The 22329-nt window shown below is 46.5% G+C and overlaps 1 protein-coding gene across 4 annotated transcripts in view; it reads left to right on the forward strand.

Annotated features, from left to right (window-relative positions):
• EXT2 (exostosin glycosyltransferase 2) overlaps nt 1-22329 on the forward strand; it is a 145679-nt gene that overhangs the window by 113984 nt on the left and 9366 nt on the right. For all 4 annotated transcript variants that reach the window (XM_014861250.3, XM_070487567.1, XM_044749638.2 and 1 more), the window contains one exon: nt 20700-20843. In XM_014861250.3, the coding sequence (XP_014716736.3) occupies nt 20700-20843 (144 nt within the window). The remainder of the gene's footprint in view (nt 1-20699; nt 20844-22329) is intronic.

Consider the following 22329-nt stretch of genomic DNA (forward strand, 5'->3'; position numbering starts at 1 on the left):
TTCCTCACAAAAGAAAAAAAAAGAAAAGATACTCCATATGATTTCATTATTTTGAAGTTTATCGAGACTGTATGGCCCAGTGAAAGGCCTACTTTGGTCAGTGTTGCATGTGCACCTAAGGAGAGTGTGCGTTCTGCAGTTGTAGGGTTAATGATCTTGTGAGGTCAGTGGGGCAAGGCTGGCACTTTTAGTTTCAATGTAATCAAAATATTCCCCTGCTGCTGCTTCTCTAAAATAGGCATCTCCATTTCTTCTGGGGTTTTTTCCTCTAGCCTTTATCATTTGCCTAAGTTAAATTCATCATCCTGGTTTAAATAAAGAATAGTTTAAGCTCAGTATTTAATATGTGAGAATCAGAGAAACCATGCAACAGACCATTCTTACTGTGGCTCCAAAGAATTTTTCGAGAAATCTGGAGCGACAGGGACGTCTCCCCATTCGGGAATTTTTCAGAAAGGGGAAACCAGTGGTCTTCCGATCTCAGGTGGGTTTACTGGTCCTGCCTGGAGACAGAATAGACCACGTGGCTTCCTGCAGCCCCTTCGGGTGGGCGGGTTCTCGGGGACCCCTGACGTGTGCTTCCACGTGAGGAATTATCAGACTTGGAGGCGTGAAACTTCCAGCTCCCTCCCCTTCCTGAGACTGAGCCCACACGTCGAGGGTCTGGGGATGTGTGTGGGAGGGCAGCAACACATTACGAGCGGAGGGGAGGATGCAGCAGTCACTTTCACTGAGGACGAGCAGAGCAGACGTGGGGAACCAGGGCCTGCGCTGGTCCCTCTTCCGCTGGCCTCTTCCGAGGCGAACTCGTGGACTCCGGTGCCACAGTGCCAGCCCGTTTCTCACAAACGTGAGGGCGTTTTGAGGCGGCGCGTTCGTTGGACGGTTGGAAACTGATTTGCAGAGAGCACTTTACAGCACCAGGCTCCGTGGCTCCCTGCTGGGACACACCTGAAGGGCAGCTCGCGGATGCGACTTCCCAGAGCCCGGAGAAGGCAATGTGGCCTCGTGGGAGTCAGAGGCCGGGGAAGATCTCCCTGCACCGTTAGCTCGAAAACGATCGATGGTGAACTCTTGCCTCCCTTTCCGGGAGGAAGTTGTTCGAGCCGCTACAGCTCTTCCCTGCCCTGTTCCTCCTCAGCACAAGGAGTGATGTCAGCGCTGTGCGCTGGGCAGAGATGTGACCCCCGCCTCTCCCCTGATCTGGCTGAGGGCGCTCTCTGCATGCTTGTTAATCGTTCCGAGCACCCAGTCGGAAAGCTCTGTTTTAAAGAAACACAGTGTCGGAAGGGGAAGGGACCTCAGCCAACATCCCGTCATTCACGCTTTATTGCTGAGCAAACTGAGGTGCGAAGAGGTTAAGTTACTTCTTTAAGGTGCTAAGTGGACGTGGAATAGGACCCTTAAATGTGCACCAGAGCGCGTTCTTGGGAGCGAAAGGCCAGACCACGGAGGAAAGGCCGTGTTCCTTCCACTGTCTGTGACTTGAGCACACAGCTATTTGGATTCAGAGCCCTAGAACTGGGCGTCATTATTTACTTAGTGGGAGGAAAACACAGGGGTCGCCTGCCTGTTCAAATGGGTCGCGTTCCCTGTTGGAAGGCAGAGTTTGGGGGAATGTCGCATTCCCCCCCCAGCCCCGGAGTCGGGAGCTGCAGCGTGATCTTTGCTGGCCCTGCGTGTTTCTGACTTGTTTGACAAGCTCTAGTGAGCTACCAGATGTGGAGGGCCTTTTCAGCCCAGGATAATTTATTTATCTGTTTATGTATTTTACCAGGAAAGTATCTATTGAGTTCTTGATCCTCATTTGCGAGGAACTCCGGGGGGACAGTAGCAGTGTATAGTGTTACTTGAATGTTTGATTTTTTTTTTTTGTTTTTCAAGTCTGTCTGGTTTTATTTCAGACCTAAAGGGCTGGGAAATAAAACGCGACTTGTTCCCCCTCCCCTCCCCCGCCTGTAAGAGAGACAGTTTAAAACATGTGGCAGAAGATGGGCCATGCAGACTTGGCTGAACGTAGAAGCCTGTGGATTTATTTTTCCTTTTATACTTTGATCTCTTTTCCAACCGTAAAAGTTATTAGTAGCACTTAAGTGCTGGACATTTTTCACCTGAGAGATGTGAGACACTCTTAGCTGATAACACTGGTTATAAAGTCAGTGCTTCATGTGGGAATGGGAATTGGTGAAGAGCGGCTGTGTGTTGTTAGGCGCACAAAATGCGGGTGCCTTCCTCTACTGTCTGGGTGTCCCGTAGGTGGTGGAGGCTGGTTAGACCTCTTCAGTGCTAATAAATTATGAGAATTGGTCTGTATTATTTTGTACACAACTTCCTAAGGTAATGGCAAATATATACTCTCAAAGAATCATGGGAAGACAGCAGAATAGCATGGAATGCCCTACTTTTTTTCAGGAGAACATAAACCCATCCTTGGGTGGGTTTTCCTGGGAGCGGAAGGCAGGAGGGGAGGCCCCATGGTGAGAATGAGCTTGGCCTGTGGGGTTGCCTGGGGCAGTCGCAAGCAGATTGATGGGAAGAGGGGGACATTGAGTTGGGGTTAAGAGTGGAAGCTAGGTTGGCTGTGTACAGGGCCGGCTGAGAGGCTAAGAGGCCAGCTGGAAAGTTTAAGGCAGTAAAGTAAAGGCAGCTAGTAAAGTTTAAGGATCGTCAGTTTGTGGAGAGTTGTGTGGTCAAAGCACTCAGATCACAGGATGAATTAGGGACGAGAGAGACTGAAGACAGCGAGAGCCGGCTAGAGAGTGGTAGTGGAAAATCTGTAGGTTTGCTGTTCAAAGGGACTGAGAGGAAAAGACAAGCTTACTTGCAGCCCAGATTTAATTTGTGGTGAGGGAGCTCAGCTGAGAGTTCGAGTTGAGGCTCCGTGTAACAGTTACGTTTGAAACAGAGTTGGTGAAATTTATAGCTATCCATATGTTCATCCAGGGAGAGTGGGAGAGATGATAGAATCTGTGATTCCAAATAAACTCTCCCACTTTTCCTCATCTCACTAGAAGAGCTGAAAGATGGGAACAGCCTATCGTAGAGTCAGACTTCATAATAACCTCTTTTATTTATTTTTTATTTTTTGCAGGGGAAGATTCCCCCTAAGCTAACATCTGTTGCCAATCTTCCTCCTTTTTTCCTTCCTCTTCCCCCGCCCCCCCCAAAGCCCCGGTACCTATTCGTATATGGTTGTAACTTCCTCTGGTTCTTCTATGTGAGCAGCTGCCGCAGCATGGCTACTGACAGATGAGCGGTGTGCTTCCATGCCCAGGAACTGAGCCCCGGCCGCTGAAGCGGAGTACACCGAGCTTTAACCACTGGGCCCTCAGGGCTAGCTCATAACCTCTTTTAAAAGCTAGCAGATAACTTAAAAACAACAAAAAAGAGACCATCTCCATCCTTTAGTCCATTCTTCTCCAAACCTCCTGCCAGTGAAAGTGCCACGGATACCAGGTTTGGGAAACAAATGTGAAACCAGTCTTGGCCTTGGTCTGAAGCTGGTATCTCACGGACCTGTGGTCATGGTCCTTCTGGGAGGAGATTAACTGCTTTCCTCCCTAGATTTAAGCCCCAGAGTCCGAAATCTGAAAACGTGCTCGGGTTTGGTGAGAATCCATGACAGTCTTTTCAGAAAGGTTTTCTTTCTGGTCTGTGGAACCGCCTAGCTCAGCCTGCCGTGGGCTCTCGGCCAGGCCCACCCTGTGAGTCCATCTAGGGCACCGAGGAACTCGGTTTTCACATAACCAAGACTAATGAGAAAGTGTCCTACAGGGGGGCCCGGAATGCCAGGCCACCTCTGCTGCGGGTGAGTGATCTCGTCACTGGAAGCATCTTGGCCTTCGGCGAGGGCCAGCGCCTTAGGTTCCCGCTCTTCCAGCCCTCGGCTCACGCGGATCCTTGAGCCTTCAGAGTCTGCCCCAGCAGGTGACTGGAAAGATCTGGAATTCGATTGTTTCCTCCTCCCGTCTGGATGTGGACTGCAGCAGTGCGCGTGGAGCCAGTCCCAGAGTTGGTCCAAGGTTGCTGGGGGCTGTGGGCACTGGACTCATGGTTCCCCGTCGGCTTTGTGCTGGGTCTGACTCTAAAGCTTTGCAGTGTAGCCAGAACCATTTTGCCAAAGCTGAGCTTTTTGAAAACCATAGACATCTTAGGCCTTGCATTGTGCCCTTTTCATTAAATATCTGAAGAAGCTGATGCCGTAAGCTCTTTTTGAGCCTTGTTTATCACGTCTGAGTGACAGTCCCCTCTGAGGGCCTCCCTGGGCCTCGCCCCAGTATCAGTGCAATATTAATATGGAAGAGGACACCTGTCTGTCTTTTCCTCTGTTTTTCACTTTCCTAAGTACCTGCAGAGCTGCCCTTATAGAGACTGTTGTCCTCAGAAGAGGAATGGGCCGAACAACTGACCTTCCTGAGCATCCCCGCCCTCAAGGCGTAGGCAGAGCTTCCCTCGGAGGAGACGCATGCAAGATTGTGGTCTGAGGTGAGTCGTCCTTGCCGAGCGGGTTTTCTCCCTGGGGCGCTCTCCACATGCTCGGGCTGCTGCGTTCAGTGGGAGGAGCACCGAATCCTCTGTGAGGCCGGTCCTGTCTCCAGCTTGCGCTGATTTACACCCCAGGACCCGCGGGGCCGGCGGGAAGACAGTTCACGTGTGCCGCCGCGGCAGCCAGAGCTGCTGACAGCAGAGCCAGCGCAGCGGGCCCGGAGCCCCGAGGTGCTGAGAGAAGCTGCGGGGAAGCCCGACCTCTCCAAGCCCTTCCGACGCACCCGGTCCCCGCTGGAGAAGGAGTCAAACAAATATTAAGGGAAGGAAATCAAATATATACGCTGAACAGTGAAAGATCATCTGATCCTTTAAAAAAGCACCCAGTTGGGAAAAAAGAAGAGTCACACTTTTTCTTCCCTGGTGAGCAAATTGAAAGAAGCTCGGAATTTGTTTACCAGCCATTAATGAAACATCAAATGTAGGACTAGGGGCTCCCCGTCCCCAAGAGGAGGTGCTTCCTGCTGGCAAATCTTCCCACTGGAGGTGTCTGCTCGCACGCTCCCGTCCCAAGTCGGTCAGGTGGGTTGGTTTCATTATGTTTTCTGTAAATGCTTCTTTTGTGCCCGGCGGTGCTGTGAGGGAAGAGCTGTCCTGACCTTTCCTCCCGGCCCCGCGTGCTCCCCACTGTGCTCAGCCGCTCTCCTGTCTGGGGAACCGTCAGGGCCACCTGGCCTCCTTAGCTCCATGCCTCAGGAACTGATGCTTCTACTGTGGGATAGTTATTTTAAAGAGGTGTTGGTACACTTGATGGTTTGAAGAATGTGTGCTTTCCCTCCCCCCATTCAAAAGGAGATATCTGCACTGATACTCCAGCCCTGAAAGGATCCATATGTTTGGGGGTTACTGTGCCAAGAGCTGCCTGTGTCTCTTTGGGATTGATTACAGGCTTTGGCTGCTCCAGGAATTCTGAGCATCAGGATTTGCCATGTGATTGGGGGATATGGGGAATTTGTCTTGCATGGGCTGCTTATCTGCCTTGATTTTGATAGAGATGCTTAAGGGAGGTGTGTGGGCAAGCCCTGGCATGGGGCCAGGGCAGTGAACACCACAGCAGCATCCGGGCCAAGCTCCCCCAGCAGCTCTTGCAGGAGGGCAGCGCCTGCCACTTTCCAAGGAGAATTCTCTGTTGTTCCCAAATGTGAAGCTGCACCATGCACTGCCAGTTGTAATACTGCTTGCAAAGTCGTGAGTTTGAGGCAGTGGTTGGCGATTGCTATTGCATTAGACACAGTGATTCCCCATTTTGGAAAAATAAAAGTAAGGAAAATGTAAGGGATCAGAGCAGTCACCTGATCTTAGAAATGTCACACCCAGGGAATGAGTCTCTGGAAAGCAGGGTGAACCTCGTCAGTGGGGCACTTGCAGCTCACCTCTTAGAGCAGGTTTACTTCTTGGTGCCCAAAAACTGATTCCTCGGGTTCACATTAATTGTGATTATGTGAAATCTGCTGTTATCTCTTGGTTTAGATCAGGTGGTGGCAACCTTTAAAAGTAGTATTTCTTGAAGCAATCCTCTGAGAAATACTCAACTCAATTAGAAAATGTAACATAAGGATTATAGGTATTCCAGAGGGAGAAGGGAGGGAGAAAGGAGCCAGAGAGCTTGTTCAAAGAAGTAATAGCAGAGAATTTCCCAAACCTGGGGAAGGAGCTGGAAGTACAAGTAAAGGAAGCTAATAGAACTCCTGATTGCATCAATGTAAAAAGATCTAGACATATATTAGTAAAACAGGCAAAAGTCAATGACAAAGAAAAAATATTAAGGGCAGCAAGGCAGAAGAAATGAACCTACAAAGGAGCTCCTGTCAGGCTTTCAGTGGATTTCTCAGCAGAAACCTTACAGGCTAGGAGAGAGTGGAATGATGTATTCAAAATTCTGAAAGACAAAACTTTCAGCCAAGAATATTCTATCCGGTGAAAATATCTTTCAGGTATGATGGAGAAATAAAAGCTTTCCCAGATAAACAAAAGCTGAGGGAGTTCATCGCCACAAGACTCCCCCCCACCCTTTACAAGAAATGATCAAGAAAGCCCTCATACCTGAAAGAAAAAAAAAGAAGACTTTACAAGGCTTGAGCAAGGAGATAAATAGGCAGACAAGATCAGAAAACTACAGCTCTCTATCAGAACAGGCTAGCAAACAGTGATAACATTAAAGATAAAGGGAAGGAAAACAGCAAAAATAACTATTATTGCTTCATTTTAACCACAAACTCACCACTCAAAATGGAATAAGTTGTGAAAACAATAACTTAGAAGGGGGAGAGGAGAGGGATGGAACCTGCTTAGACTAAGGGAATAAGAGCCTAGCAGAAAATGGACTGTCTCATCTACGAGATCTTTTATACAAACCTCATGGTAACCACTAAACAAAGTCAGAAGAGACAAAAATGATAAATAAAGAGAAAACCATCATAGAGAATCACCAAACTGAACTGGCAGTCCAAAATACACGGACGAGAGACAACGGACGTGCAGGACAACGGGAACAAGTGATGAAACGGCAGCACTAAGCCCTCATGCAGCAGTAATCACTCTAAATGTAAGTGGACTGAACTCTTCCATCAAAAGACACAGAATGGTGAGCTGGGTTTAAAAACAAGACCCGATAACATGCTGCCTCCAGGAAACACATCTCAGCTCTAAAGACGAACACAGGCTCAGAGTGAAGGGACGGAAGACGATACTCCAAGCTAATGGCAAACAAAAGAAAGCAGGTGTTGCCATACTTATATCAGATGAAGTAGACTTCAAGATAAAAATGGCAATGAGAGACAAAGAGGGGCAGTTTATGATGATAAAAGGGACACTCCACCAGAAGGATGTAACGCTTGTGAATATACGTGCACCTAACACAGGAGCACCGAAGTACGTAAAGCAGCTATGAACAGACCTAAAAGGAGATATTAACAGCAACCTAATAATAGTAGGGGAACTTAACGTGCTACTCACATCAATGGATGGATCATCCAGACAGAAAGTACAAGGAAATAGAGGAATTAAATGAAAAACTAGGCCAGGTGGAATTAATACATATATAGAACTCTCCATCCAAAAACAGCAGAATACACATTCTTCTCAAGTGCACATGGAACATTCTCAAGGATCTACCATTTATTGGGAAACAAGGCAAGCCTCAATAAATTGAAGAAGATTGAAATCATATCAAGTATCTTTTCTAATCATAATGCTCTGAAACTAGAAATCAACCACAAGAAAAAAGCTGGGAGAGTCACAAATATGTGGAGACTAAACAACATGCTACTGAACAAACAATGGATCATTGAAGGAATTAAAGGAGAAATAAAAAATATCTCGACACAAATGAAAATGAAAATTCACCATACCAACTCATGTGGGATGCAGCAAAAGCAGTCCTAAGAGGGAAATTCATAGCAATAAAAGCCCGCCTTAACAAACAAGAAAAATCTCAAATAAGCAATGTTAAACTACACATGTCAAAAGTGGAAAAAGCAGCATAAACAAAGCCCAAGTCAGTGGAAAGAGGGAAATAATAAAAATTAGAGCAGAAATAAATGAAATTGAAACAAACAAAAAAACAGACAGTAGAAAGGATCAGTGAAACTAAGAGCTGGTTCTTTGAGAAGGTAAACAAAATTGGCAAACCTTTATCCAGACTCACTACAGAAAAAAGAGAGAAGGCTCAAATAAATCAAATTAGAAATGAAAGAGGAGAAATTAGAATAGATAGCACAGAAATACAAAGGATTAGAATAGAATACTGTGAAAAACTATATGCCAACAAATTGGACGATCTAGAAGAAATGACAAATCCTTAGACTCATACAAACTCTCAAAACTGAATCAAGAAGAAATAGAGAATCTGAATAGACCAATCACAAGTAAAGAGACTAAAATAGTAATCAAGAACATCCCAAAAAATAAAAGTCCAGGACCAGATGGCTTGTCTAGATAATTCTACCAAACATTCAAAGAAGATTTAATACCTGTCCTTCTCAAACTATTCCAAAAAATTGAAGAAGATGGAACACCTCTTAACACATTTTATGACCCAGCATCACTCTGATCCCAAAGCCAGACAAGGACAACACAAAAAAGGAAAATTACAGGCCAATGTCACTGATGAACATAGGTGCAAAAATCTGCAGCAAAATATTGGCAAACCAAATACAGCAGTACGTGAAGAGGATCACACATCATGATCAAGTGAGATTTATACTAGGGACTCAGGGATGGTTCAACATCCACAAATCAGTCATTGGGAGACACCCCATTAACAAAATGAGGAATGAAAAATCATGTGATCATCTCAGTAGATGCAGAGAAAGCATTTGACAAGACCCAACATCAGTTTATGATAAAAACTCAATAGAATGGGTATAGAAAGACAGTACTTCAACATAATAAAGCCAAAAAATGACAAACCCACAGCCAACATCATACTCAGTGGGGGAAAACTGAAAGCCATTCCTCTGAGAACAGAAACAAGACAAGGGTGCCCACTCTCGCCACTCTTATTCAACATGGCACTGGAGGTTTTGGTCAGAGGAATTAGGCAAGAAAAAGAAATGAAAGTATCCAAATTGGCAAGGACGAAGTGAAACACTCTGTTTGCAGATGACATGACTTTATATATGGAAAACTCTAAAGAATCCATCAGAAAACTATTAGAAATAACAACCACAACAAAGTTGCAGCATACAAAAATCAGTTGCATTTCTGCACTCTAGTAATGAACTATCAGTAAGAGAACTCAGGAATACAATCCCATTTACAATTGCAACAAAAAGATTAAAATATCTAGGAATAAATTTAACCAAGGAGGTGAAAGACCTATACAGTGAAAACTGTAAGACATTATTGAAAGAAGTTGATGATGACATAAAGACATGGAAAGATATTCCATGCACATGGATTGGGAGAATACACATAGCTAAAATGTCCATACTACCTAAAGCAATCTACAGATTCAGTGCAATACAAATCAGAATCCCAAGGCATTCTTCGCAGAAAAAGAGCAGAGAATCCTAAAATTCATATGGGGCAACAAAAGACCCCAAATAATTAAAGTAATCCTGAGAAAAAAGAACAAAGCTGGAGGCACCACAATCCCTGATTTGAAAATATACTACAAAGCTATAGTAATCAAAACAGCATGGTAGTGGGACAAAAAAACAGACACAAAGATCAATGGAGCTGAACTGAAAGCCCAGAAATAAAACCACACGTCTATAGACAGCTAATCTTTGACATGGGGGCTAAGAACATAGAGTGGAGAAGGAAAGTCTCTTCAATAAATGGTGATGGGAAAACAGGACAGCCACATGCAAAAGAATGAAAGTAGAACATTATCTTATACCATCCACAAAAATTAACTCAAAATGGATTAAATACTTGAAGGTAAGACATGAAACCATAAAACTCCTAGAAGAAAATATAGGCAGTACTCTTTGACATCTGTCTTAGAAGGATCTTTTCAAATACTGTGTCTACCTGGGCAAGGAAAACAAAAGAAAAAATAAACAAATGGGACTTCATCAGACTAAAGAGCTTTTGCAAGGCCAAAGAAACCAGGAACAAGATGAACAAGACAACCCACCAAGTGGGAGAAAATATTTGCAAATCATATATCCAACCAGGGGTTAATCTTCAAAATATATAAAGAACTCACACAACTCTACAACGAGAAAACAAACAACCTGATCAAAAAGTAGGCAGAGGATATTAACAAGACATTTTTCCTAAGAAGATATAAGGATGGCCAACAGGAGTGTGAAAAGATGTTGACATCAGTAATCATCAGGGGAATGCAAATCAAAACTGCATTGAGATATCACCTTACACCTGTTAGAATGGCTATAATCACCAAGACAAAAAATAACAAATGTTGGCGAGGATGTGGAGAAAAGGGAACCCTCACACACTGCTGGTGGGAATGCAAATTGGTGCAGCCAGTTTGGAAAACAGTATGGAGATTTCTCAAAAAATTAAAAACAGAAATACCATATGATCCAGCTATCCCACTAGTGGGTATTTATCCAAAGAACTTGAAATCAACAATTGAAAGAGACTTGTGCACCCCATGTTCACTGTAGCATTATTCACAATAGCCAAGACGTGGAAGCAACCCAAGTACCCATCAACTGATGAATGGATAAAGAAGATGTAGTATATATATATAGTGGAATACTACTCAGCCATAAACAAGGACAAAATTGTCCCATTTGCAACAACATGGATGAACCTTGAGGATATTATGTTAAGCCAAATAAGCCAGAGAGAAAGACAAATACTGTATGATTTCACCCGTATGTGGAAGATAAACTAACAGGTGGACAAAGAGAACAGATCAGTGATTACCAGAGGGGAAGGGGGTTGGAGGGCTGGGCATAAGGGGTAAAGGGGCACATATGTGTGGTGACGGACAGATAATAGTGTACAACTGAAATTTCACAGTGTTATAAACTATTATGACCTCAATAAAATAAAAATTGTTTTAAAAAGTAATACTTCTAAGTTCCTAGCCAGCCTTTGGGTTGGGCTGAAGATTTGAGGGCTGGGGCAAGATCCTAATCAGTTGGTGACACACTCTTCGTGGAGAAGGAAGGAGGGACGGGGCTCACTTCTTACGGCCAGGGCCACGGGTTAACCCGCAGCGTGGAGCTGGGGCTGACGGAGAACCTCTCAGTGGAGCCGTCCACGCCGACAGGGTGCTGCCTGCCTGTTCGCTGCTCTCTGCCTAGTGCTTGGCGCATGGTGGGTGCTCGGTAGACGGTTATGGACGAAAGGAGTGACCTTAATGCGTTTGGACACTGAGTTTCCTTCTGAGGAGTGGTTCAGAGTTAAAGGATTCCCTCTCTGTATCAGGTGGGAGAATCCGGATCTACTTGCTGCCTGCTGCACAGGCAGCAGAGAATAATTTCTTACTAATTACTGACCTCGGGGGGGCAATGGGATCTCAGTCGTAACTTTCTAATTTAATTTTTTTCCCTTTCTTTCCTTAAAATGAAATCCGCGAAGGATTTTCCATGTTCCATGCTTTCCCACCCCCACCCCAGAAGTCATCTTAGTATCCTCCTAACTCTTTTTTTACTCTTTTTCCTGCATCCTTGCTTTGTTCATCTCTAGCCTTTTATGCGTATGTCATTAGCTTTTCTAAATGGTAAGCTCCTTAGTAACAAGATGCGTGCTTTATTTTTGTTTTCACTTTGAAGTGTAAGACAGTCTCTAGGAAATAGTTGGGGGCAACTGATTTTTGACAAAAGGTGCAAAAGCAGTTCAGTGGAGGAGAGACAGCCTTTCAACCAACGGTGCTGGACAAAGTGGACATCCACAGGCAGAAATGTAACCTTGATCTAAACCTCACACCTTATTGAAAAATTAACTGAAAGTGAATTATAGCCTGAAATGTAGAGATAAAGCTTTACACTTTTAGGAAAAAACTTGAGAAAATCTTGAGTATCTAGGGCTAAGCAAAGAGTCCTTCAGACTTGACACGAAAAGCAGTCTGTAAAAGGAAAACTTGACAAATTGGACCTCATCAAAATTAAAAGCTTCTGCTCAGTGAAAGACCTTGTGAAGAGGATGAAAAGAAAAGGTACAGACTGAGAGAAAATGCTTGCAAACTACATGCTCAGCAAAGGACTCAGCGTCTAGGATAGACAGAGAATGCTCAACTCAACACTGAGAAGCAGTCCAGTTAGAACTTGAGCAAAGGACGTGCACAGACATTTCCCTGAAGCGGATGTACAGACGGCCAGTAGCACATGAAAAGATGTTCAACATCGCTCACCATTAAGGAAGTGCAAATTAAAATCATAATTATATATCACTATACACCTATCAGAATGGCTAAAATAAAAAACACAATAGTGACAACACCAAGTGCTGGTAAAGACAGAGAGGAACTGGGGGGCTGGTGGGAGTGAGAAATGGTACAGCCGCTCTGGAGAGACAGCGTGGGCTGTTTCTTATAAAATGAAACGTGCAACTTCCGTATGACCCAGCACTTGACCTCTGGGGTGTTTATCCCAGAGCAGTGAAAATTTGTGCCCACACAGATTCACAGCAGCTTTATTTGTAATCACCAAAAACGAATCAGCCCAGGTGTCCTTCAGTGGGTGCATGGTTAAACAAACTGTGGTTTATCCATACTGTGGAATATGACTCAGCAATAAAGAGGAACAAACTATTGATACAGAGAACAGCTGAGATGCATCTCTAGGAAATTATGCTGAGCGAAAAAAGCCAATTGCAAAGGGGTACGTGCTGAATGGTTCCATTCCTGTAGCCCTCTTGAAATGACATTATGGAGATGGAGAGCAGATTAGTGATGGCCACAGGGAACCTGGCTGGGGAGGATGTCTTGAAAGGTCAACAGGAGGGACCTTGTGGTGATGGAAATGCTCTGTACCCTGACTGGATCAGTGTCAGTGTCGTGTTGTGATGTCACACCGTAGTTTTGCAGGATGTTGCCATTGGGGAAACTGGATAAAGAGCGCACGGCATCTCTGCGTTATTTCTTACAGCTGCTTTTGAATCTGCAGTTGTCTCAAAACGTTCAGTTAAAAAAGATAGTGGTAGTTCAATAAGGATCTGTGAGCTGAAGGCATAAATGAGTTAATAAATAGAAGTACTCATGTCTCTCCCCCCAGACTCGATGACTTTAGCTTGCTGTTGGTTGCTTTTCTAGAACTTGGTATCAGGATTAATATTTTTAAGATAAATGAAGCATCTCTGGATTAAAAAAAATGCTCTTGAGGACATCCTCTGTTTTGGTGATGTCCAGTAAAGTTTGCACTTTACTCCAACTTTTGCCTTTTATTGTAAGCCACCTCGCATCGTCTTTTGGAAGTAGATGGGATGCGAATAAAGAATGGTTTGGAAAGTCCCTCTGCTGCTGGCTTCTCCACCCAGCGATTTTGGCGTTTATCACACAGAGGGCACTGCGATGAATTAACTCGTTAACTAATTATTTTGGAACCACATCTATGCCTCGAAGTCAGCCAGGATTACAGAGTTGGTGGTCAATGCCATTTCCTCCCTTTCTTCAGTGAAGAAAACGAAAAGGTTTTGCCAGTGTTGCTGTAGCATCACTGACTGACTGTGACGGAAGTCACCAGAGCGGTGACTTGAGGCAGGAGGAGTTATTTCCTCCTTGCTGGGCAGAGCTAATATCTTTGGTCCCTGGTCATTTAAGTTGAGCCCCACCAAAATCAACTGGAAGTTTTGAAGGCTCAGTAATGGTTATTTATAAAAACAAAAGTCTCTGTTTCCACTCGTGCAGGGTTTAAAGAGAGTAGCCATTCGGCTTATGATCGCTGTCCTTCTTTTAACTTCATTAAGCAATCCCCTGGGACCAGACTTGGAAATAGTATGTCCCCCACTGGAGTTGAGCTTATGGAAATAAAAACGATTCCATGTTCAGTGGGTCTTAAGGAGCACAAACTTAGAAAACCCGTGACCCCATCCTGACCCTTCTCTTCCTCCTCCCATCCCTTCAGACTCATGTCTCTCCTTCCCTTCTTTATTATCTCTCAAGAGATTCATTGTCTCATGAAAAATAGTCGTTGAGTTTAATCTCATTTGGCCGCTCTGTGCTCGTGCTTCCTACTCTGCCCCGAGCCTCGCAGTGACAGGGTTCCACGAGGCGCTCAGCTGGCGGATGTGGAGTTGCACTAATTTGCTACCCAGCTACGGAAGGGCGGCTTTCAGTGGTGTGAGCATGTGGCTTTCTTTGCTAAATGGAAACACATTCACAAAGAGCCTTCAGCTCTTAGAAGATGAGTACTGACGGGGGCAAAGGGTTTTGTCATGTCCCCACCTCCTCTCCCTGCTGTTCTGGTCTCCACTTGGTCGTTCGTGGGCTTACGTGACTCTTACCATCTCTGCTGCTGGCGCCACCGAGCTGACGAACCCCGACACCAACTGTGATTTAGACATCGTCCGTGTCTTTGTTTTACAAGTGAGGGACTGGGCTTGGGGAGATGAGGCGCTTTTTGGAATCAGAAGAGTGGGAAGTCATATGGCTTCGTGCACAGATGGCTGGGCTGGGGTCAGGACCCAGCTTTGGCTTGAAGGAGCTGTGTGGCCCTGGGAGAGCCGCCTCCCCTCCAGCTCTCAGTTGTCTCATCTGTACGGTGAGGGAACTGGACTCAACGATCTCTGCCTTCCAGATGTTCTCTGCCTGCAGATCTCTGAGCCCACATGGGCAAAGGTCGGCAGCTGAGACTTCCAAAGTGTGAGTTTTCTCCGTACCATCACAGGAGGCCCGTAGCCGTGCCGTCTGGTGAGATGGTACAGATTCAAGGAGGAGGCAAATGTTTTAAAGCCACTTTCTTCAGTGCTGTCTTCCTCACAGTGGTCATAGCACACGTTCCTCTCTCAGCTGTGGCCAACCCCAGTCTGTCTCTTGGCCTTCATTACTGCCCCAGGCCTGAAGCAAGACCCTGGAAGGAGTGGAGATCGTGTCCTGCCGTACTAAGGCGGGACTGACCTCCAGCCAGACTTGGGCAAATAGGACTGCTGCCCGGGGCCCAGAAGCCTTCCTGTGATGCTGGTTTTCCTGCTTGGCTTATTTTAAGCCAAACCCCGCCTGGGGTTGGAAAGGTCTCCCAGGCAGACTGAAAGATTCAACAGGTAAATCTGATACATAACCGAGCGCTTCCATGTATGTGTCACAGCCAGTTGGCATTAGAGAGCCCCAGGTGACAGCTGCAGGGCTCCGTTGCCCTGCATGCCCAGCATTAGCATTTAATTGTGTCCCAGGTGTGCACAGAGGCTCTTTGGCTTTTTGTAAAGCACCCCCTTGACAAAAACTACCAACCACCAGTGTGATTAAAAGCATGAGCTGAAAATGAAGGCGATCACTCCATCCGTTCCACTTCATTTCAGGAAATTCCAAATGGAAAAGGTGAGCTTTGTTCTCAGAGGGCCGAGAGGGAACCCGGTGACGGGCTCCTCTGAGGAAACGCTGGGAACTGCAGGCCGGCCAGCCACCCCTTTCCCATCTAGGCAGCATGCAGGGCAGGCCTGGAGGGAGGAAGGGCCGCTTATTCAAAGACGTTTGCAAGTTCGCTTCCTTGCAGCTCTGCCTTGGCCTATCCAAGGGCTGGTTCGTAGAGTTCTGTTCCACTCTGATGGTTAGGGATGGACAGAACCCAGGCGGCGTGGGCAAGGAGAGAAATGAAACCCAGCCCAGTCTGGTGCACCTTGGATCCACGTTCTCCCCATTTCCCTCACTGCTTCTTAGTCCGTCTCGTGGCTCTCGAATCCTGATACATGTGGCATCTCTCTCACCCAGTAGCAGTATCCCTGCGCATCTGCGCCTTTGGAAGCGTGATGACTGTAGCAGCCACTTCAGAGAGTGCCTCTTCTCCTGGAGCCGCCCCGTGGTTCCCTAATCATATACCCCAGATGGGCACCACCTGTTATTACACCTTCCCCTCCCCCAGTCTGTTTCCTGCATCTGACTGTGGTTAGCACACACACAGTTCAAAATGCACTCTCTAAGCTGGCTTAGAATATAGTGCATTATCCTCTTTTCAAGAACGTTTATCGGGTACCCATATGTGTATGGCATTTTAAACAGTTAAACAAGGCAAGCCATGCTCTTTAGAAACTTACAACTTGCAACTGATCACAGCTGATGAGTTAGTTTCCTTGGGAATAGGTTAGTGAGGAGGAAGAAGATAGGAGATCTTAGCCCTAAAAGGACATCAGGGGTCACTTAATCCCACCCTTCACTTGGCAGGTGGCAGAGGGAAAGCAGGAGAGCTTGAGGATGTCAGTCGCACAGCTACTCCGTGGCTGAGCTGGTTCTGGATCCGCTTTAACCACGTCCTCCTGGTGCACTTTCTGTAGGAGGTGATCCAGCTGCCTCCCGTCCCTTTTAAACAAAGGTAGAAGATCTTAGTTGGATCCTTTAATAATGGGAAGCCCCGAAAGACCTTAGGAAGTTTAAAAAGAAAAGAATAGCTAGCTAGCTCTGCAGACAGGCAAGTGAGCACGGCTGGGAGTCCAGAGAGGGGAGATTTCGATGATCCAGGTGGGAGGTGGTTAGGACCAAGATCATAGAAATTAGAAAGCAAGGACACGGTTGGAGGATGGGACTGTGTTGTTACAGCCTCTGTTTGAATAGTGATGTGGAGCAGGCCTCAAATGTAAGGACTGTTGGAATTATTGCTAAGCCCCTAACCGAGGCATAGAGTTTGTTATAGCATCCTAAGCTTCTGTCTTCAGAGATGTGTGTGATGAAAACTGGCTGAGGACGCTGTATCTGAAGGCCTTCAGCAGTGCAGGCAAGCAGCTGAATAATGGCTTTGCAACTCAAACGTAGCTGTGGACGCGCTATTACTCGAATACAGGGGTGTGAGTGGGGTTTCAGACGCCCGCACTGCGCTGTACAAAGGCATCTGTGAGTAATGCCAGAAGGCTGACCCCACAGCGTTTCCCTGAGGTGAGAAGAAAGAAGTTGAATTCGAGTGGGAGGCGGGTGGAATGTGAGTTCTCGCTTTTCCAGCTGAGAAAATGCTTTACTGTATGCATAATCGACTCCGAACTGCGCTGGGGCTCCGCCGGAGAGGGCCCATCCCGTCCTCTTCCTCTCCGTTTTGATCCTGGAGTCGGCTGCAGAGTTATAGATGAAGTGACAAGGATGGTATCTTGATTGCATCCAGCTGCCTGGAGTAAGTCAAGGGCGGAGAGGCCCGCCTGGGGCGCAGCGCTCCCGGAAGGCTCCAGAGGAGCCGAGGTTCAGGACGCCTCTGACGCTCCTCGAGCGGCGTGGCTTAGCGTGCTGTGACCCAGTGCCACCAAATTCAGTCCCTCTGGAGAGAAGTCCGGTAAGTGGCTTCAGCTAACAGGAAGAGGACTGAAATCTTAACAGCATTTAACCCTAAAACAGAGCCAATATTAGTATTATGGCTGCAAACGGGGGCTTGACAAGAAGAGCCCCTTGGGAAAGTGACTGGAAGCTCCTTTGCGTGGCTTAGGGAGCTGTGTTGACTCAAAGTGGATCCAGGGGGTGGGGAAGGTGCCAGCTGCCTGCATGCCCCCTGCCGCACCCCCTTCCCCGCCCCCTCACCCGTCCCTGGGTTAGTTCAGTTACTTGTACTTGCGGCCCTTCAGAGGTCTCTCTGGTCCCATTAAGGTGAGTCGGTGCGTCTGCTCCTGGTGTGACGGGCAGGCAGGTGCTTGGTGCTGAGAGAAGGAAGCTGGCGGGGCATTCGCTGGAGCCTGCCCAGGCCCACAGCCCAACAGCAGTCACGGCTCGCAGGCTGTATCGCTGCTCTGGGCTCCATAAAACTGTAATAGTATCATGTTATTTTAATCTGCTGAAATACAACCCCCAGAGCTGAGAACACAGCGGCAGCACGTTACGCGTCTGAGGAAATGTCTGACACGGATTCATTTGTCTGCAGCTAGTCTGCTGCTGCCTGCGGCCGATTAGCTCTGTTGGTTACAACATGGTGTTAATGAGGCCAAGGTTGTGGGTTTGAGAGGCCTGCTAGGTGAGCTGGTTTCACACAAAGCAAAGTTTTTTCACAACCCCGGACCCTGCTCAGGACCCAGGTCAGACTCCCGTAAAATCGTGAGGGTGATCACAAGGAGGACCGGGCACGACAGCGTAGTGACTCAGCACACAGCGCTCACCCGCTTCTGGAAAAGCACTGTGGAACACGGCGAGTTCCGACCGTGATCTTCACACACGAGGGACGTCACAGCGTTGTTGGCGGTGACTGTTGACCGGTCCTGAAGTGGACCGCCTCTCTGAACTAAGGAGTGTGCTGGCTCTGGCCGCGAAGAAGAGAGAAAGCATCTTTGGTCCCTTCTCTCCTGCTCAGCTCTCTGCCTGCTGAGATTCTGCCCGTTGGCGCATTCAACAAGTGCTTGCGGCTTGCTGTCCTCTGCCGGAGTGCCACCACGAATCAGACAGGCTCTCTGTCCTCGGGGGTTTAAATTCTATGGGGGGCAAATAGATAATAAATAAGCAAAAAATAACCAAAACAATTTCCAAAAGACGAAGGTTTGGAGAAGAAAAGCCCAGGGTGAGTGGATGTGAAGAATGGCTGGTTAGCGGACGGTGTTCCCCTGGGATAGGAAAGTCTGGAGAGGCCTCTCAGAGGAGGGGACAGTTAAGCAGAGACCTGACTGAGAAGCAGCACCCAGCCTTTTGAGAGCTGAGAGAACGTGCCAGTCGGAAGAAATAGCAGGTGCGAAGGGCTTGCGGTCTAGTCCTGGGGAAAGAACAGAAAGGCCACTGTGACGTGGGAGGACGTGGTAAGAGAGGGGCTTGGAGAGGGGGCAGGCCCCTCAGGGCGTGCTCAGGAGTCTGGATGTTATTCTTAGTCAGTAGAAAGCCATTTTTTGTTTTGTTTTGGGGGTGGAACATTTCAAAGGCTTTGAGGGGATGTTATGGGTTGGAGTGTGTCCCTTTAAAAAAAAAATCCTAACCCTTAGTAACCGTGTTTGGAAATAGGGTGTTTTCAGGGGTAGTAGAGTTAAAATGAGGCCATTAGAGTGGGCCCGAATCCGCTTTGCCTGGCATCCTTATAAAAAGGAGAAATTGGGACACAGAGACATGGAGGGAAGACGGCCAGGCCAGGTGAGGACAAGGGTCCGAGTGACGCGTCTACAGGCCGAGGAACGCCCAATATTGGCAGCCACCTCCAGAAGCCGGAGAGGCAAGGAAGGAGCCTTCCCCGACAGCTTTTGGGGGGCGCACGTGATGCCAGCAGCTTGGTTTTGGGCTTCCAGGTTTCTCTTGTTTTAAGCCCCTCAATCTGTGTTACTTTGTTACAGCGGCCCTGGCAGACTGAAAAAGAGGGCGCGCCGGCATGCTGGGTCTGCCCTTGGGAGAGCGGTCAAGCTCCTCCCTGGGCTCGGTGACACTCGGGTGTTGGGGAGACCTCTGCTGCCGTAGCATAGGACCGTATGACTTTTATATGTGTGTGGGTATATATGCGATGAAAATAATATTGATTTAAAAATAATATTTATGTAATAGGATAGAGCCCACTGGTTGAATTACTCTGTACAGAATACCCTAATATTCTTTTAGGCATGGTCCTTTTAGGGATGCTCTGTAAATAATTATTTGGAAGCAAAGAGATGAGATAGAAGCCTGTGGCAGTAATCTGGGCAGTAGATAACGGTGCTTTGAGCTGGAGAGAGTGGTAGGAGAAGGGAACGAGGCAGTCAGAAGTAGGACCAGCAGGACTGGCTGATGGATCGGATGTGCAGAGGACGGAAAGGACGGGATAAAGGCTGCCTGCTAGCTTTGGGCTGGGGCAGTTGGGGATCAATATCATTTATTGAGATGGAGAAGATTGAGAGACTGGCTTGTCTGGGGATGAAATCGAGAGTCATACACCGGACATGTTGAATTTGAGATGCCTGTTGTTAAGCCAGTTGGAGACGGTAAGTAAGTAGAAGGTTATCTCAGGATTGTTCGGGGCCAGACATAAATTTAGAGGTCATCGGAGTATGGCCTGTATTTCGAGTGAACGAAACTGGACGAGATTATTTAGAGAGCTTAAAGGAGAGAGTAGGCCCAGCCCGGGGCCCTCAGGAGCTCTGGTTTAGTGGTCTGGTAAAGGGGGGAATCGGGGCGCTGAGACGGGGCACCAGGACCAGCTGGTCAATTGTCAGTACTCTTTAACGCTGTGAACTTCCTGTCTTTTAAAGGTTAAACTAAATTGTACAGAAATACATGGGGAAAGGTGTGGGAAGTACCCCACCAATATCCCAAATTCTGTTTAACAAAACTCTATCTGAGAACCTTTCCAAAGATGAAAATCAAGTGTGTGTGTTCAGTGTGTTACAGATTATAGAATCAGGCAGATTCTCCCCACTCGAGGCTTCCGAATGGCTGTGTGCACTGGAGAAATCGATTATTTTTTAAGAAACAGAGACTTTGTAAGTCTTTACAGGCACCAAAATTTGCTATGAGTCAGGACAGTTGAAGACAGGGTTCCATTTCCTCTTCCTTTGTGCCTCCATTAAGGAGAGAGCCTATTTCCTTGGTCATACGCAGGACGTCGCCCACCATGGCCCAGTTCAGGGAGCTTTCCTCTGCGTTACTTGAAATTTCCAATTCGGTTTTGATGACTCGGCGCCGGGCTGCCGTCTGACCTGGGAGCTGACGATTGGTGTGTTTCTGTCCTTAGGTCTGGCGGGAGTTTCCTGACCGCCTGGTGGGCTACCCGGGCCGCCTGCATCTCTGGGACCATGAGATGAACAAGTGGAAGTACGAGTCTGAGTGGACGAACGAGGTGTCCATGGTGCTCACGGGGGCGGCTTTCTATCACAAGGTGAGGCGGGCGGCCGGGCGGGTGCGTCTGGTCTGCAGAGCTGAGGTCCGGGACTCCTTTCATCTGGTCCAATTTAATTTTGGCTGAGTTCAGAAAAAGTGTTCTACTCAAGGGTTAGGAAGCCCATGTTGTGTGATATTTTTGTAAAAGTAAAGTTACTGTTTTTCTAATTATAAAAATAATACATGCTCATAATAAGAAATATGGAAAATCAGAACAAATTTTATTGTATAGGAAAGTGACTTATAGTCCTGTCACTTAGAGATGACCGTTATTATTGTTAGATGTTTTTTCCAGCTTGCCTTTTCTTTATGTATTTATTTATTTATTTACATACGCACAGACAGGTGTAAATGTTCTCATTAGCTGCTTTTTGCATGTATTATATTGTGAGTTTTTATGTCATTAACATTTCTTCGTAAACAATTTCTTCTTAATTGCTGATATGCCGTTATATTAATAGTTCATAAGTCATTTAGAACTGTTCTTTCATCTTTGGATATTCAGAGCGTGTCTATTTTTTTGTTATTTAAATGATGCTTGATGTCTGGAGTTTCCTTTGTGATCAGTATTCATTTTCATGACTGTTTGTGCTTGTGATCATTATGATGCTTTCCTAGAAGTAGAATTATGTCAAAGGGAAGGAACGTTTTGAGGAGGTTTTCATATATATATTTGTCTGTTTTCATTATTGTTTGTGCCAATTTATACTCCCACCAGCAAAATATAAAATCTTCTTGCCGTATTCCCCCTTGCATGAAATATGTGGGGAAAAAAGTAAAATCAAACTTAGCTCTTTCAATAAGTGAAATGGATCTTCTTTTCACTTTGATTGGATCACTATGAGGTTGAAATTCCTTTTGCGTCTTCTTAGCCTGTTGCATTTCCTCTGCTGGGAATTGTCACTCCGTGATTTTGACTCTTTTTCTTAGGGACAGATTGAAGGGTCTGCATAGGACTTCAGAATATTCGGCTTGGTGCTAGGGTGCTCCCTGGGCCTGTGTGGTTTAATTAAACAGTAACAGCTTGTCCATTGTCCGCAGTGGCGTCAGAACTGGTGTCGGGAAGACGCATTCACCCGGCGCGGTTAATTTAACTCAGCTGTGTTTACATCGAGGCCTCTTGTTATCTCAGCACTGCTGCCCTCGTAGTTTTCACGGCTCTGGATCCAGAAGTGGGTTTTGTTCTTAGCAATAAGTAAATAATAAGGGTTGCAATTCTCGGGGTTTGCTGTAATAGCCCACGTGCACTGCTTTCTTTGCTCGCGAGTGTCTACACTTCTTGCGTATGTGTAGGTTGTGGTAGTTTCAGAATGGCCTCATTTGTGTTTTAATATAAAAAGCACATCCTTTTGCAACGTCAATCCACCGTTAATTTATCTCCGTTCCTATTTGCAATCTGTGGAGAGAATGTAGAAAACAGGATCAAGCATTGTGACTCCAGGGGAAGGGTTTAGTAAAGATCAGCGTGTAGTGTGTCTCTGGAC

Source organism: Equus asinus, chromosome 17 (assembly GCF_041296235.1).
Source record: "Equus asinus isolate D_3611 breed Donkey chromosome 17, EquAss-T2T_v2, whole genome shotgun sequence".
NCBI classification, from domain to species: Eukaryota; Metazoa; Chordata; class Mammalia; order Perissodactyla; family Equidae; genus Equus; species Equus asinus.